This window comes from Sciurus vulgaris (assembly GCF_902686455.1).
Source record: "Sciurus vulgaris genome assembly, chromosome: 6".
Classification (NCBI taxonomy): Eukaryota; Metazoa; Chordata; class Mammalia; order Rodentia; family Sciuridae; genus Sciurus; species Sciurus vulgaris.
Window position 1 is genome coordinate 22,032,478 of NC_136466.1, and position 14,260 is coordinate 22,046,737.

A 14,260-nucleotide genomic window follows, 5' to 3' on the forward strand; every position below is an offset into this window, starting at 1 on the left:
CACCCCTTTGCTCTGTATAAGAAGTCATTCCTTTTAAATCCTTTATTTGTACAACTTCTAAATTAATTAGTAGAGATTGCTTTAGATTAGTTTGAGCTAAATTGCATCACTAACAGTCATAGTTTAAAGGAGAATTTTAAGCATTTCATTTCAGGATATTTATAAATTAAACCATACTCTAAAATTAAGTAATGTAAGTAGTGGAACCTTTTTCAGGTTCTCTCTTGCCTCTCTTTCTCCCTTTCTCTCTGTTTGTACCCAGGCAAGGATCAGGGGAAGAGGGGGCACCAATCCCCTGTAAGTGGACAACAGACTAGACTGACATTTTCATTCCCAACATATAAAAATCCCAGTTTTTTACTGTTGTGTTTTTTTGCATCATTAAAAATAGAAGAATTTTTTAATGTGATCAAAATGTGATCATTTCAGAAACAGTTTCAATATAGTTGTTTCTTTGAAGCAATTTACGTAGTTATGTAAAAGTTTAACCTCCAAATATAGTAAAATACAACACAGTTGTAAAGTTGCATTACCTCATTTTTTTTTCTTTTTGCATTTGCAGATAAGCATTTAAACTCTTGAATTGAAATAGGGTAATATTTTTGAAGTATTCTTTGAAGTAGTAATATTTTACTGTGTTATACACCTTGGTATCTGAGAGTTGGTGACAGAATTGTGTTATAAAAATGGAACTGTAGCCATGTACACAAAATAACTTTAAAAAAAAAATCATCAAGTGCAGATGCTTTAAATGCCACAGTATTGACAGTTGATTCTGATATAATCCTACTATTTAATCTTTTAATTAAGCTTTAAATCTATAACAAAAACCTGAGTTATTTTAGGCATTTTTTATTTGTACACATTTTTGTAAATACTTTTTCATAGCAATGTTTTAGATTTACCTAGGGAATTCTGCAGATTCCCACTTCCCCTCCCCAATACATGCATATCATTATTTCAGGCAGCTTAGATAACGTTCTGTTGATCCCTGTCAAATAGTCAAAGTATGGGATTTTGGAGTTACTGTATTTGAAATTCTCTAACTCAAATCACTGAGGACTCCATTTAAAAATAATCCCAAGTCTTATTATTTTGCTTCATTTTTAATATCTTTTAGTGACAGCGATGAGGAAAAGAAAGCAAGAAGAGGCAGATCTCCCAAAGGTGAATTCAAAGATGAAGAGGAAACTGTGACGACAAAGCATATCCATATCACACAGGCCACAGAGACCACCACAACTAGACACAAGCGCACAGCAAATCCTTCCAAAACCATTGATCTTGGAGCAGCAGCACATTACACAGGAGACAAAGCAAGTCCAGATCAGAATGCTTCAACCCATCCACCTCAGTCTTCAGCTAAGGTGGGAATGGCAGGAGCTTACACATTTCACATGGTTTATTCTTATAAACTACTTTTACAATTTCAACATTAGTAGGCTTAGGCATTTCTAGGTAATCATATTAATTATAGATCATCTGGAATGTATTACTCAGAGTCATTAATAATAAGAAACCTCTTTGGGGAAGGAAACCTGTCCAATTGCTGAATGATTATGTACTTTATGTGCAAGTAAAAATGACACTCTTGATTCATTTGGGGGAGGCTGTAAATCAGAATATAGTGCATTTGTTTCCTTCTATTAAGCACCACTGGTTATGAAGCCATGAACTAAATTCACTGAGGAAAACATGACAGAATTAAGAAATGGCAAAAGATGGACAAAGAAGTTGGGTACATATGAGAGATAGTTTCATTTAGCCTTGAGATGGTGCCTATGAAAGAAGGCTTATTTGCCTCAGTACCATCAGCGCTGTAAGAAGCACTGCCTCATGTACCTTCTTTTGTTTTTATTCACCACAGAAATAAAATCATCTCAGTAGCTAGCCACAAGATAGTCTTTCAGATAGGTATCAGCCAAAGGGGGAGATTTGCCCTGGAAGATTAAGTTATTGTTTTTGTCACTCTTCCCCGTTACAGTTTTCCATCTTGTGTCTTTGCAGTAGATGTAGCTAAAAAATGAGGGAAACATCTTAAAAAAAAAAAAAAAAAAAAAAAAAAAAAACTAGCCAGGCATAGTTAATGGCAAGAACAAGAGCTATCAGTTTTTTGCCTGAACTGATGTATAATTTTCATCCATTGTGATTTTTTTTTTTTTTTAGTTTCAACGAAAACCTCAAAATTATAACTCAACTTCAGTTTAGTTAAAAAGGGAATGGCTCTGTTATTTCTTCATGATCTTAGATTTCCCCTTCTTTAGATAAGTTACTATTGCCTGTATATGATCTGTCACCATAATTAAAACCCAAATACATGGTGACTGTCATAAGAAACTCATCTAAGGTGGCATGAGGAAAATTATTGTAACAGTAAATCAAGATTTGTATCTTGTATCTTAAAGTTTGCTTTTTGTTTTTTTACTTAGATCTACTTTGATTTTCGCTTTGACTGTTATCTAGAGCCTGATATATAGTAGCCTCTTTAGTGCACTCAGTGCCTGAATTCCATTAGTGTCTGGCTTTGGGGTCTTAAACTATTTGAAATACCAGTTTGTAGTACAACCTGAATTTGTCACTCTGCCTTTTTTTTTTTTTTTTTTTTGGTCAATACTGGGAATTGAACCCAGAACCCCCATGCTTGCTGCTCTGTCCTCTGAACTATATCTTTAACCTTTGCCATAAATATTTTATGTTTGTAGTATAACCTTTTGTTTTGTGTTTTGTTTTTTTGTTTACAATTTAAAAAAATACAGAAGGCTGAAGTTCTTGAAGTTATTCAGCTGCTTTAGATCCCTTGCAGTTTAAACACTCTTTTGAGCCACAGTGTAGGAATTTTAATCCTTACAGTTCAAATTAACATGACTAGAAATTTACAGTGTTATATAAATAATCAGTTTTGATGAAATTCATAGAATTTTAGCACTGGGTAAGAATTTGATCTTTCACCCAATGCACATCAATTCTTAGGATTTTCTAAAGGAGCTTTTTAAGACTTTATAGTTCAGCGTCCCTAGAGACTAAAAGTATATTGTGATGGGACATGGATTTTTTTTTTTTTCTTCTTCTTCTTTCTTTGAGATTCTGAACTGAATACAGTCTGGAATATGTGGATTGCAGTGCAGTAAGAAGAGAAATGAGCGTGGATGTCAGGACTGCCACAGTACTGGGCGTAGAATTCCTTAATGTTTATTGCCTCCATCAGGACTCAGGGCTAATACTCTTTTTCAGAAAACTGTATCTGCCCTGACTTAGATCAGGATGTTTTTACAGGTGTTTGTGTTTAAGATAGTAATTAGAAATTGGTAGAAGTGGTTTTAGGGGGAAAAGTAGTAGAAATTTGTTTTCTGAGCACATAATCATGTGTTTGTTTTCAGACTTCAGTGCCTAGCAGCAAGTCATCTGGCGACCTTGTCGATCTCTTTGATGGCACCAGCCAGTCAACAGGTAAGCTTCCACACAAGCTTTTTCTTTTTAGTAACCTTGGTTTCAGTTTTTTTTTTTTTTTTTTTAATGCCATATAAAAGATGGATTGAAAAATAAAATTTGTAATTAAATTTATTTTCCTTGTGCATTATTTGGGGAGAATTGTTTAATTGGATAAATAAAAAAGAAGGTACTTAAATATTAGGTTACTCTCTCCCTCTTCTTTCTTTAGCACCTATATCCTTTACCATTCTATGGAACTATCATGTTGGTGTTTATCTTTTTGTATATGCATCCGTATCTCAAAGTTTGCTCTTAAAAGAAATATACTCAGTTTTATACCTTTTTCTGGTCCTCAAGCAAATGTAGAACCTCTTCGTTGTAGTTTGTAAATGTGAGTAAAATAGTATCTTCAAATCACTGTAATACTTTTATTTTAATGGCACTATACACATGATATATTACTTTCTCCCTAATAGTAAATGGTATCTTGAGATGTGGTATTCTTTTTGCAGTTTTCCATGATAAAGATTTTGGAGGCTTTATAGTTCCCATTTTTAATCTTTTAAGATTAACTTGGAAAAAAATTTATGTTAAGTCTGTTACTTTGAATTCTTTTTATGAAAAAAGAAATGACTGACTTTCCCTAAATCTTAATTCTAACAGTTTGGATATGCCTGGAGTTTATCTGTCTTTTTTTTTTCATTTATTCAGTAGATATTTATTGAACCAGACACCAGTCTGGGCACTTGTGTAAGGAAGTTCTTCCCCTCTTGGAACCGTTAAGTGAAGGAAGTAATCATTAATCAAGGGGACACAGATAGTCACCTTCTTATAAACAGACTGAGTGCTTTGGAGGAAAGGGCATGTGTGAATGTGTGTTTAACTGCCTGCCAAACTTTTTTTTTTTTTTTTTTGGCCAAATGTTTTAAGAGTACTGCAGCAAAACAGTTTACCAAAATGTCCTCATAGATGGGATTGATGACTTCTTCAGTTTGAGTTCTATTATGTGCTAGATCTTTTTTTAATTCCTGATAAATCATTTTCAGAAAAATGGATAATACATGGTTGCTTTTGATACATAGTTTTAATAAACTATTGTGTTACAAGTCAAAAGAACTGGAGAAATACAATTTATTTTTAAAGAAAGCCTTTCCAAACCTATTTAAAGTTCATTTTACACTAAAATGTAAGCCAACAAGATTGGAGTATATCTAATATACATAAACTAAATCTGTCATTCCCAGTTGTGTGTAATGACTTTTCAAAGCCAAATTGTTTAAAAACTTTTGCATTAGCATATAAATCTGTGATGGAAATAACTTTTCATTAATGCATTAGTACATGTAATTAATATAAAGTTTTCTGTTCTTTTCTCCTTCCTACTTGCTGTCATAAAACTTGTACTAATAAGAATTAAAGAATACCTGGTTTTTCTGTTTCTGAAATCTTTCAGTTCCTTTCTCTTTTTTCTGTAACTTCTTAAAATTATTCTTTAACCTTTATTAGACTATAAGTGCCCAATGTTACAACAGCTGCTTTACTTATTTAACAGTTTGTGAGGTTTAACATGTTTGGGATTTGAACTGTAGTATATTAACTGATAGCTGGCATGTAGTCGTATAATATAGACATAGTATCACAGAATATCAGTTATTTTGAACTTCCTGGTATGCATTAATAAAGAGCCCCTTTCATGTATCTGTGGGAAGTTTTAACGGAGCAATCAGAGAAGAATTAACTAGGAAGGTCCAATAAATGTATGTAATTTTTTTCTCCATGATATCAAGATTTCTTTGAACAGAGAGAATTATTAAATACCAGCATGCTTCTTTTGCTTGGCAAGAAACCTTTGAGTAGTTTTTCTTCTCTGATGCAAACAGTAGATTGAATAATTAAAATACAAGTAGCAATTATTAGTAGTACAGTAATTGAGACTAAGTTTAAATGAAATCCGGGGAAGGTTTCTTGCCTTACAATTTTATTTTACTTTAATATCTCTAAAATGCAGCTGAATGTGAATTGACAACAGAGTATTTTTTTTTTTAAGTATCTTCTATTTGAAAACAGTATGTGTAACCAGGTTTTGCAGGTCCCCTTCATTCAGTACATAAATTTAGTGACCCCATTTCTATTTATATATTTTAATAGTATATTTTAAATTGAATTCTGCAATAAAAGGAAATTGGATATTAAATCTTTAGCACCTACATGAGAAGGTGTAAGAAATCTACCATATTAACATTGCTGTTTGGTATGTCATTTGGGTGTCATTTACCAGATGTGCCTATATTTATAATAGTACCATCATGCAAGTAATATGGGCACAAACTGTAAAGCTAAGCAGATATGGCATCTGTACCACTCATCAGATAAATATCTCCTTTGAGAAAATGCTTAGATTTTTTTTTTCTTTATTAATGTTTTTTTTTTTTTTTTCCATCCTTATTGTTAGCATCTTCAAAAGTGTCTCTGGTAAAATGATTGTAAAATATCTTACTAAATTTAAAAGAACATGTGTGAAACCTAACCATCAAGATTTACTTGAGATTATCTTGATAAATGTCCTATTGTGGTGATGTTTGTTCTTTTAAAATCTGTACTTTTGGTGGTTCTTATATATAGTACATTTCTAAGTATTTTAAGAAATGAATAATGAAGTATCTAGAAACTAAGCCAATTAGAAATAGGACAGAATCATTCCATGTCCTTTTTTAGTATAAATCTAAATTGTGTTCTCTGTCCCTTTATAATTAAGGAATTTAAATTTTAGTTAACATACTGCTACATAAGATAGTTCTCTTACAGTAAATGAGTTTGAAGAGATAATATACCATAATATATATACAACTAGGACATGCCTTGCAGTAGTTTTTGAATTTTATTAATTAAAAAATTTTGGAGTATTAAAATATATTAGTTCATAATTTTCATTACATTTGGACCTGTTGCTTTTGTATTCAGTAATCACCCACTCGCCACCCCTGCACACACTGAGGATTGAACCAGGACGCTACATCCCACTGAGCTACATCCCCAGCTCTTTTATCATTTTTATTACGTTCTTTTATTATGTTCAGTGATTATTCAAGCATGCTTACTTTAGAAATGTGAACAGCAAGAGCTTCATCCCAATTTAGATATATAAACTATTAACTTGGGTGAGCTTTCTTTTAAAAATACAATTTCTATATTTCAATCAAAACCTCTTTTAAGCATTTATTGTGTGACAGGTCTTTCCAGTCTTCTGGATAAAGTTTGTTTTTGTTTTTTGTAAAATGCTTCTCACCCAAGATCTCACTACCATTTTCTAATGATAGTGCATTGTTTCACAGAACTTTTCCTTGCTTTGTAATCTTAAATCATATGTTCAGTTCCTTATTTTCTGAACATTAGTTTTTGTTTCCAAGTTTTTCACTGTTATGGACAAAATGACATTCTAGCACTTCTTAAAATCTTCCATTTTGGTAAGGAGGAAATAGTATTTCATATTATTTTGCATTTGTTTGATAACTGAGTTTAAATACTTTTTATTTATTGGCTAATTGTGACTTGCCTATTCATGTCCTTTGTTTCTTTTTTTCTGTTGGGGATATTCAGTGATTTTTTTAAAAGTTCTAGTGGATTATGGATGATACAGCATTTATTTGAAATTGTTTTCATTTCATCATTTATTTTACTTTTGTATACAAATTCTTCATGCAAAAGTTTTTTTTTTTTTTTTTAGTGTAATCCAGATTAAATTCTTTGTTAGAGAAAATTTCCATTTCTAGTTGAAGCTCTGTGTAGCCATATTTTTCTTTTTCACAGTATTGCTTTAGAAAATACATGTTCCCAGCTGGTGATTGTAAATAACCTCCTTGCTGCCCTGAAAAGGCAGATGGAAATGGTTCATTTATAATGACAGCTCTCATGTGGGAATCTTGAAGGATAGCTCTTGTGAAAATTAGCAGTCTTCCACATGCAGCAATTTTTGGTAGAATCTTTGATTTACATTTCCTCAGATAGATGTTATTGGGGAAAATTCTTAAGCATAAAAGTTTTCTGTTGAATTTAAAACATTGGTGTGAATATTATACATATAGGTATTTTCCTCCTAGGAGAGAAACTTTTCCTAAATAGAATTTTAATTTTTGAGAGTTTTCAAAGATCATCTTATATAAAGTACTAATTGAAGCATAACATGGTACTTAAAAAGATTAGAGAAAAAGTCAAATCTCTGTCAAAGAAAGGTGGCTTCTCTTTGTAAAATAACTATGTGCATGTTTCCATTATTTACTCCCAATATTCTTAAATTAGTGATGTTGAAACAAACTCCCTGTAGTTTGAGTAAAGAGGAATTATATTTGCTATAGATAAATCATGAACACAAAATTACTTCATTGTATTTGGTAGAGGGTGGAGCAGCAGAATAAACAAAGTGTAGGTATTTGTCTGAACAATTAAATCCAGGAAAGTAAAATAAATGTTTATTACCAGTTTTTAAGTTGTGATCAATGATGTATTCAGTGCTTTTATCTGCACCATGAATTTCTCTTGGTATCTTACACTAGTTAAGATTTGAAAAATCCCTACTTGTTTGTCAAAATAAATTACTGATATTTTTTTCACTGCCTTCCTGGGTGAAGCAAATGAAAATAATTCCCAATTTTCAAGTCCCTTACTGTTACAGTAATTGATTAACTATCATCTTTTACCCAACAGCATACTTTGATCAGTGTTTTTAACATGAAGGAACATTACAGAAAACAAACATGAATATTAAGCAGCAACTGTTTGCAACATTCATTTCCCTGTTAGTTTTTATTAATATCTGTGCTCGTTTATTGGTTTTAACATCTAGCTCATTGGTCTTTTGTACTCATCACATTTTATCACAACCTGTGTATTGTGTACCTTTAAGAAAGAGAAAACCAGATCCCTGTGATATCATCTTTTAGATGCATTAAACAGTAGACATTAGCCATAGTGTTAGTTGGAGGGGGGAACCTGTGGTTGACATTAGTTCGCTGGTGAGTGAGAATGTATACGTGAGCATTTTGCACTTTTAATGTGCAGGAGAAATGAGGAATTAGTTATACCTGCTGATGGTTGACTACAGTAAATGTGCATTAAAAAGAAATACATATACATCTATCAGAAACTGATTTGTTCCTTTTATTACTGCTGGCCATTTATTAAGAAAGGAAGATGGTTCTCGTTTAATTAACCCAGTTGAGTGTAGCAGATGGGGCAGAATGTCTTGCAGCGATAAGACAATTCAGAAATGGCACCAGATGTTGAAAGCTGTCCCTGGTGGTGTTTGAGTGCAGCCCAGATGTTCCAGTCCCACCTGGCTAGTTTCTAAGCACTGCAGGCTAAGCAGCTGTGATGTAACCTATATAATGTTCACATAACACTAAAAGCACCATAATTGAACTGCTGCACTAGATTTTCTAAGGTTGTGACTCTTAAGAGGTGAAATCTTTAAGGACAGACAAAGTAAGGACAGCTACTTAAGGCTTTAGATCTTTGACTATTTCCTTAATGTGAATTAAAGAAAGTGTTAAAACTTGAAATATCGCTCTAATTGCAGATAAAAGTAAATGTTTTTATCCATGTAGTGTTTATACATAAAAACTTGCATGATAATGTGATGTATACAGAGAGATTGATTTGTAGACATGATTTGGATCTTGCCACTTTAAAAATACCAATTTAGAAGTAGTAGCAAAAAACTGTTATTTTTCCATGCATTAAAAAGTATAAATATTTAGGCCTAAGCAACTTAGTAAGACCCTGCCTCAAAATAAGAAATAAAAAGAAAACAGACTGGGGATGTGGCTCAGTGGTTTAGCTCCCCTGGGTTCAATCCCTAGTACCAAAGAAAAAACAAAAAACAAAAAAACAAGTATTTATTCTTTCATAGAGTAAAAATGGGGAAAAAAAAAAATAGTCTGCTAAGATCATTACATTAGTTTTTTCTCCCTGTAGCTGTTTAGATTGATTTTTTTTTTTTTTTTTTTTTTTTTTTTACAAATCAACTTACAATGTTTTTCCCCCTTTTAATTTAAAAAATTTTTAAACATACCAAAAAAAAGTCCTCATTTTCTTTCTTTGGTTTATTTGTTAAATGCTGCTTGTTCTGTACCATTTGATAGAAAGTTCCAAACAACATAACATTTTGCCCTTAAAATACTTCACTTTGTATCTCCTTGCAAGGACATTCTTCTTTATAACCACAGTATGATTATACTTAGGACATTTAGCATTTAAAACAACAATACTGTTTGATATACAGACCATATTCTAATTTCCCTAGTGTCTCAATTCTGTCTTTTCAGGAAATAACTTTTTAAAAAATCTTAGAGTTCATTCAGGTATTGTGCATTTCACTTCCGTGTTCTGAATATCTTACTCCCTAATAATATTTTACTCAGCTTTAAGCATCCCAGGGAAGATTCTTATAAAGAGCTTAGTTGAGTGCATAAACGGCCTGTCCTCATTATGCTTGTGAAATGTGAGTGAGGAATCCCTTAACCACTATGTAAATAGCTTCTGGGAGGGACCTGAAGCCTTCACATTGCATTATTGTGTGGTGCTGAGCAAGCTTTTGGAAATCTCATACAGTTGTTCTCTGAGTCTACCAGTTTAACTTTTTTCTTACTCTTTTAACTTCTAGGAGGAGCAGCTGATTTTTTCGGGGGATTTGCTGATTTTGGCTCAGCTGCTGCATCAGGCAATTTCCCTTCCCAAGGTATGAGATGGTTTCATAGACCAGATATCCGGGTGGGTAAAAAGGATATCAGTACAAAACTCCCTCCCAAAAATCAACTTCTTTTTGTTGTTTTTTTTCCTTGTCATATTTATAATTCATAATTCCCAAATAACTTATTCACAAGGTAGTTTATTGGGCCAGTGTCTTTAATGTGCCAAATGAGTTTGGTTGGCGACTGCTTAGGTATATCTAAAAAAAAAAAAAAAAAAATTGTCCATATGCATATGTAACTCTTCGTTTATATGGGGGGAAGGTGTAAATAAGTAATCTATTTTAACGTAAAAATATTATGATATATATTTAGTTTATGTAATTTTTCAGGAATGAAACTTAACAACTTTCCAAAATGAACTAGCCAGGCAACCTTCTGAAACTGCTAACCAGTGACTCAGCAGCAGGAAGATCACAAGTTTGAGGACAGCCTGATCAATTTAGTGAGACCCTGTCTCAAAATGAAAAATGAGAAGGACTGGGAATGTAACTCAGTAGTAGAGCATCCATAGGTTCTATCCCCACTACTGCAAAAACTTAATAATAATAAAATTAGAAATAATACTGCTTGTCACAGTTCTTTAAAGGATAAAGTAATGTCTATAGAAATATGTAGAATAGAGACTCAGCTCATTATTAACTGTCTGTTTTTGTAGGTTGTGAAAGAGTTGTAATGTTTTATAAAACTAGACAGCCTATAAGAAAATGTTTAATAATTTATCTCTGAAAATTTTAAACATTGTGATAGGCTGACAGATCTGACTCCATGAGAATGTTATAGGCCAGACTCTAAGGGAAATGACTAAACAAACTCCATTTTGCTCTGAGACTCCATGTTATGTAGGAAATAAGCTTCTCTCATGGGAATACCCCTCCTCTGTGCCCATCCTCAGTTACTTGGTGTGACATGTTTAATAATATACAATGGCAACTCCTACGTAGTAAAGAATTGCTCTCTTTTGATTCCTATTGCTCCTAAACAAGGTACCATATGAACAGTGATTGTGTGGATATTAGTAACCATTCTTTAGTTTGTACCTAGGTAAGGATCATTTTGACCCACTTCCCCCTCTGTTGATGATCTCATGATGTTAGTCTGTAATTTTGAATCATAGCAACAGACACTTAGGATTGATGTGATTTTTGGTATAAGAACCCCTACAACCCTGTGGTTGGGGCTTTTCTCCCAATAGCCATTTTTTGAGGCATTGTGTGAAACAGTCAGCGGGCCAGCTTAATAAAGACTCTCAACTTTGGACTCCTCAGTGGTGATAGGTCTGTTCTTAAATTGCACCCCATAACAAACATGAGGTGAACAGGAAGGAAAAAATGTAACTGAGTTAGTTTTACTGTGTGTTACAGGTAAATTAGTTTTGCTGTTAATCTGTATTAAAATTTATATCGAGTAATGTCTGATTTAGGTTCCTGAGGAGGCAAGAAGAAAATGCATAGCTTTTAATGTGGTTTGGGGTTATTTTCATGGCCTACTTTTGTAAATTCTAAGTACTGCCCAGAAACTAGAATTATTGAGTAATTAACTGCTTCATTTTGGACGTGTGATTGTGCCTTCTAAGGGTTGATACCTTACTTTAGGCAAATCAAAGCAGAAGATAAACATTGCCCTAATTTTATAGACTCCCTGTGTAATTCTCAAAGTTTTTATGTATATAAATTTGCCTACTATGCAAATAATTTGAATATGTTAATGTTGCTTAAGTGATGCATCTCTTCATCTGTGTGCATGTGATTAATATAACCTGATCACCATTGTGCAGGGGACTGAAACTGCTACAAAATGATTAATCATGTCTGAACAATGTATGCCCCACTAGAAATCACTTCCTCCCATGATTAATCATCTCAAATATTGAGTTTTCAGATGGGGCTACACATTTTGCCCCAGTTTTTTATTTATGTTCTGCTTTATACATCAAGCAAATAGAAAATCAGCATAAAGTTTACATTTATCCAGCAGCTTAACTTAAATGGGTTCAAATTGTTTAATATATAGAACTAATTGTAAAACTCTTTTAAGTCTTTTCTTCTATAAAGAAGATCAAAGACATGCTTTAGTAGAACCCTGAGATGATGAATATTAGCCCAGTTCTTGTATTAAATTGTTGATAGAGCTTGGGGTTTCTAAGTGAATTGTTTTCTCTTTTGAGGGTATGTATATTTTAATATAGTAATAGGAGAATATAATAAAGACTATGTTATTGTTCTCTTTTGGTATTTAGCATAATGAGACATAGTATTGCAGTGGTTGATTACTTTTTTTTTTCATGTCTTTTTTTTTAATTTATTTTTATTGTAAACAAATGGGATACATGTTGTTTCTGTTTGTACATGGAGTAACGGTATACCATTTGCGTAATCATACATTTACATAGGGTAATGATGTTTGATTCATTCTGTTATTTTTTCCTTCCCTCCACCTCTCCCACCCCTCTTTTCCCTCTATACAGTCCCTCCTTCCTCCATTCTTGCCCCCATCCCACCCCCCATTATGTGTCATCATCTGCTTATCAATGAGATCATTTGTCTTTTAGATTTTTGAGATTGGCTTATCTCACTTAGCATGATATTCTCCAATTTCATCCATTTGCCTGCAAATGCCATAATTTTATTATTCTTTATACCTGAGTAATATTCCATTATATATATATACCACAGTTTCTTTATCCATTCATCAATTGAAGGACATCTAGGTTGGTTCCACAGTCTGGCTATTATGAATTAGCAGCTATGAACATTGATGTGGCTGTATCTCTATAGTATGCAGATTTTAAGTCCTTTGGGTATCGGCCGAGGAGTGGGATAGCTGGGTCAAATGGTGGGTCCATTCCAAGTTTTCTAAGGAATCTCCACACTGCTGGACAAAATCTATCTCCAAGTTGTAAATGAACATAGAATGCGAAGAGAGATGTTAATTAACTTGGAAATACATACCATTCACTTTAAGATGACAGTTTTTATGTAGCTTTTTCTTCACCTTTTGCTATTCAACTTCATAATTCATATTTATCCATTCTTTTCTTAAGGAAAAATTTATTTACTTAGACTCACATATAGCCAAGTTAAAAAAAAATTTAAAGTATCACCTGCCTTTATAATACTTGTGTTCCCAATACTTAATATATATATGTAGACTTCCCAGAAGCTTGACTCACGCTTTCATACGGCACGCCCAAAGAAGAGAGCGTGCAGTGCCTGGGCCCTCCCTGGGACCTGGACAATGATTTCAGTCACAGCAACAATCCTAGGTGTCACTTAGTGTATGTTAGATTATTTAATCTTTACAATGTAGACGTAAAAGGGGAAGCACAAATAGGTAAGCAATTTGCTTAGGATAACACAGCTAGTAAGGTACAAAATCTATGCTTTCAACCACTACAGTCTTAGCAGTTAACCTGTCAATTTTTTATTGTATTCAACTTCAGATTAATAATTATACTTTGAAATATAGTGATAGCGTTTCATTTGTTTTATTAACGTTATCATGTTAACGTTCCCCCTTTATATTTAAATACATTGGACATTTTCAGTGGAAGCAAGAAATATACTAGCAACTATATCATGACTGTGGCCCTTGTGTTGTTAGTGGAAGCATAGTCCAATGAGAATTTCTTATAAAGTTTATTAGTCCTATCCTTTATTTATTAGTTTTTTCCCTGTATTTTTTGTTTTTAAAAATAAATTTGATCTTATGAATTTGAGGTTTAAAACATCACAAATGAAAGATTTCTCCTTGAACCTTTCCAAACAGTGAATGAAGTGAATAAGTTGAGTTCTCTGGTTTTACCATCTCCTCACTTAAACATTTTGTAGCTGTCAGCAAAAAGTTTTAACCAGTTTAGAATTTCCTCTTGCTTTCTCAAGTCCCAGGCGGAATTATATTTGTTCAGCTGGAAATAGATTTGATATGCAAACTTGGTTGAAGGGAAGTTTTTATGGTAATTTCTGTGTGTCACCTCCAGACCTCCAGGAGATGGGTTTTACTTTATATGTGAGAGTTTAGTTTTTTTTTTTTTTTCTTTGCCACCTTGTTAACACTCGTATAATATTCATGAGAAGAATAAGGTCCAG

General features: G+C 32.8%; 1 protein-coding gene across 2 annotated transcripts in view; it reads left to right on the forward strand.

Moving 5' to 3' along the window:
* CLINT1 (clathrin interactor 1) overlaps positions 1-14,260 on the forward strand; it is a 65,404-nt gene that overhangs the window by 45,979 nt on the left and 5,165 nt on the right. For both annotated transcript variants that reach the window (XM_079145955.1, XM_079145956.1), the window contains exons 7-9: positions 1,121-1,367; positions 3,378-3,447; positions 10,088-10,162. In XM_079145955.1, the coding sequence (XP_079002081.1) occupies positions 1,121-1,367; positions 3,378-3,447; positions 10,088-10,162 (392 nt within the window). The remainder of the gene's footprint in view (positions 1-1,120; positions 1,368-3,377; positions 3,448-10,087; positions 10,163-14,260) is intronic.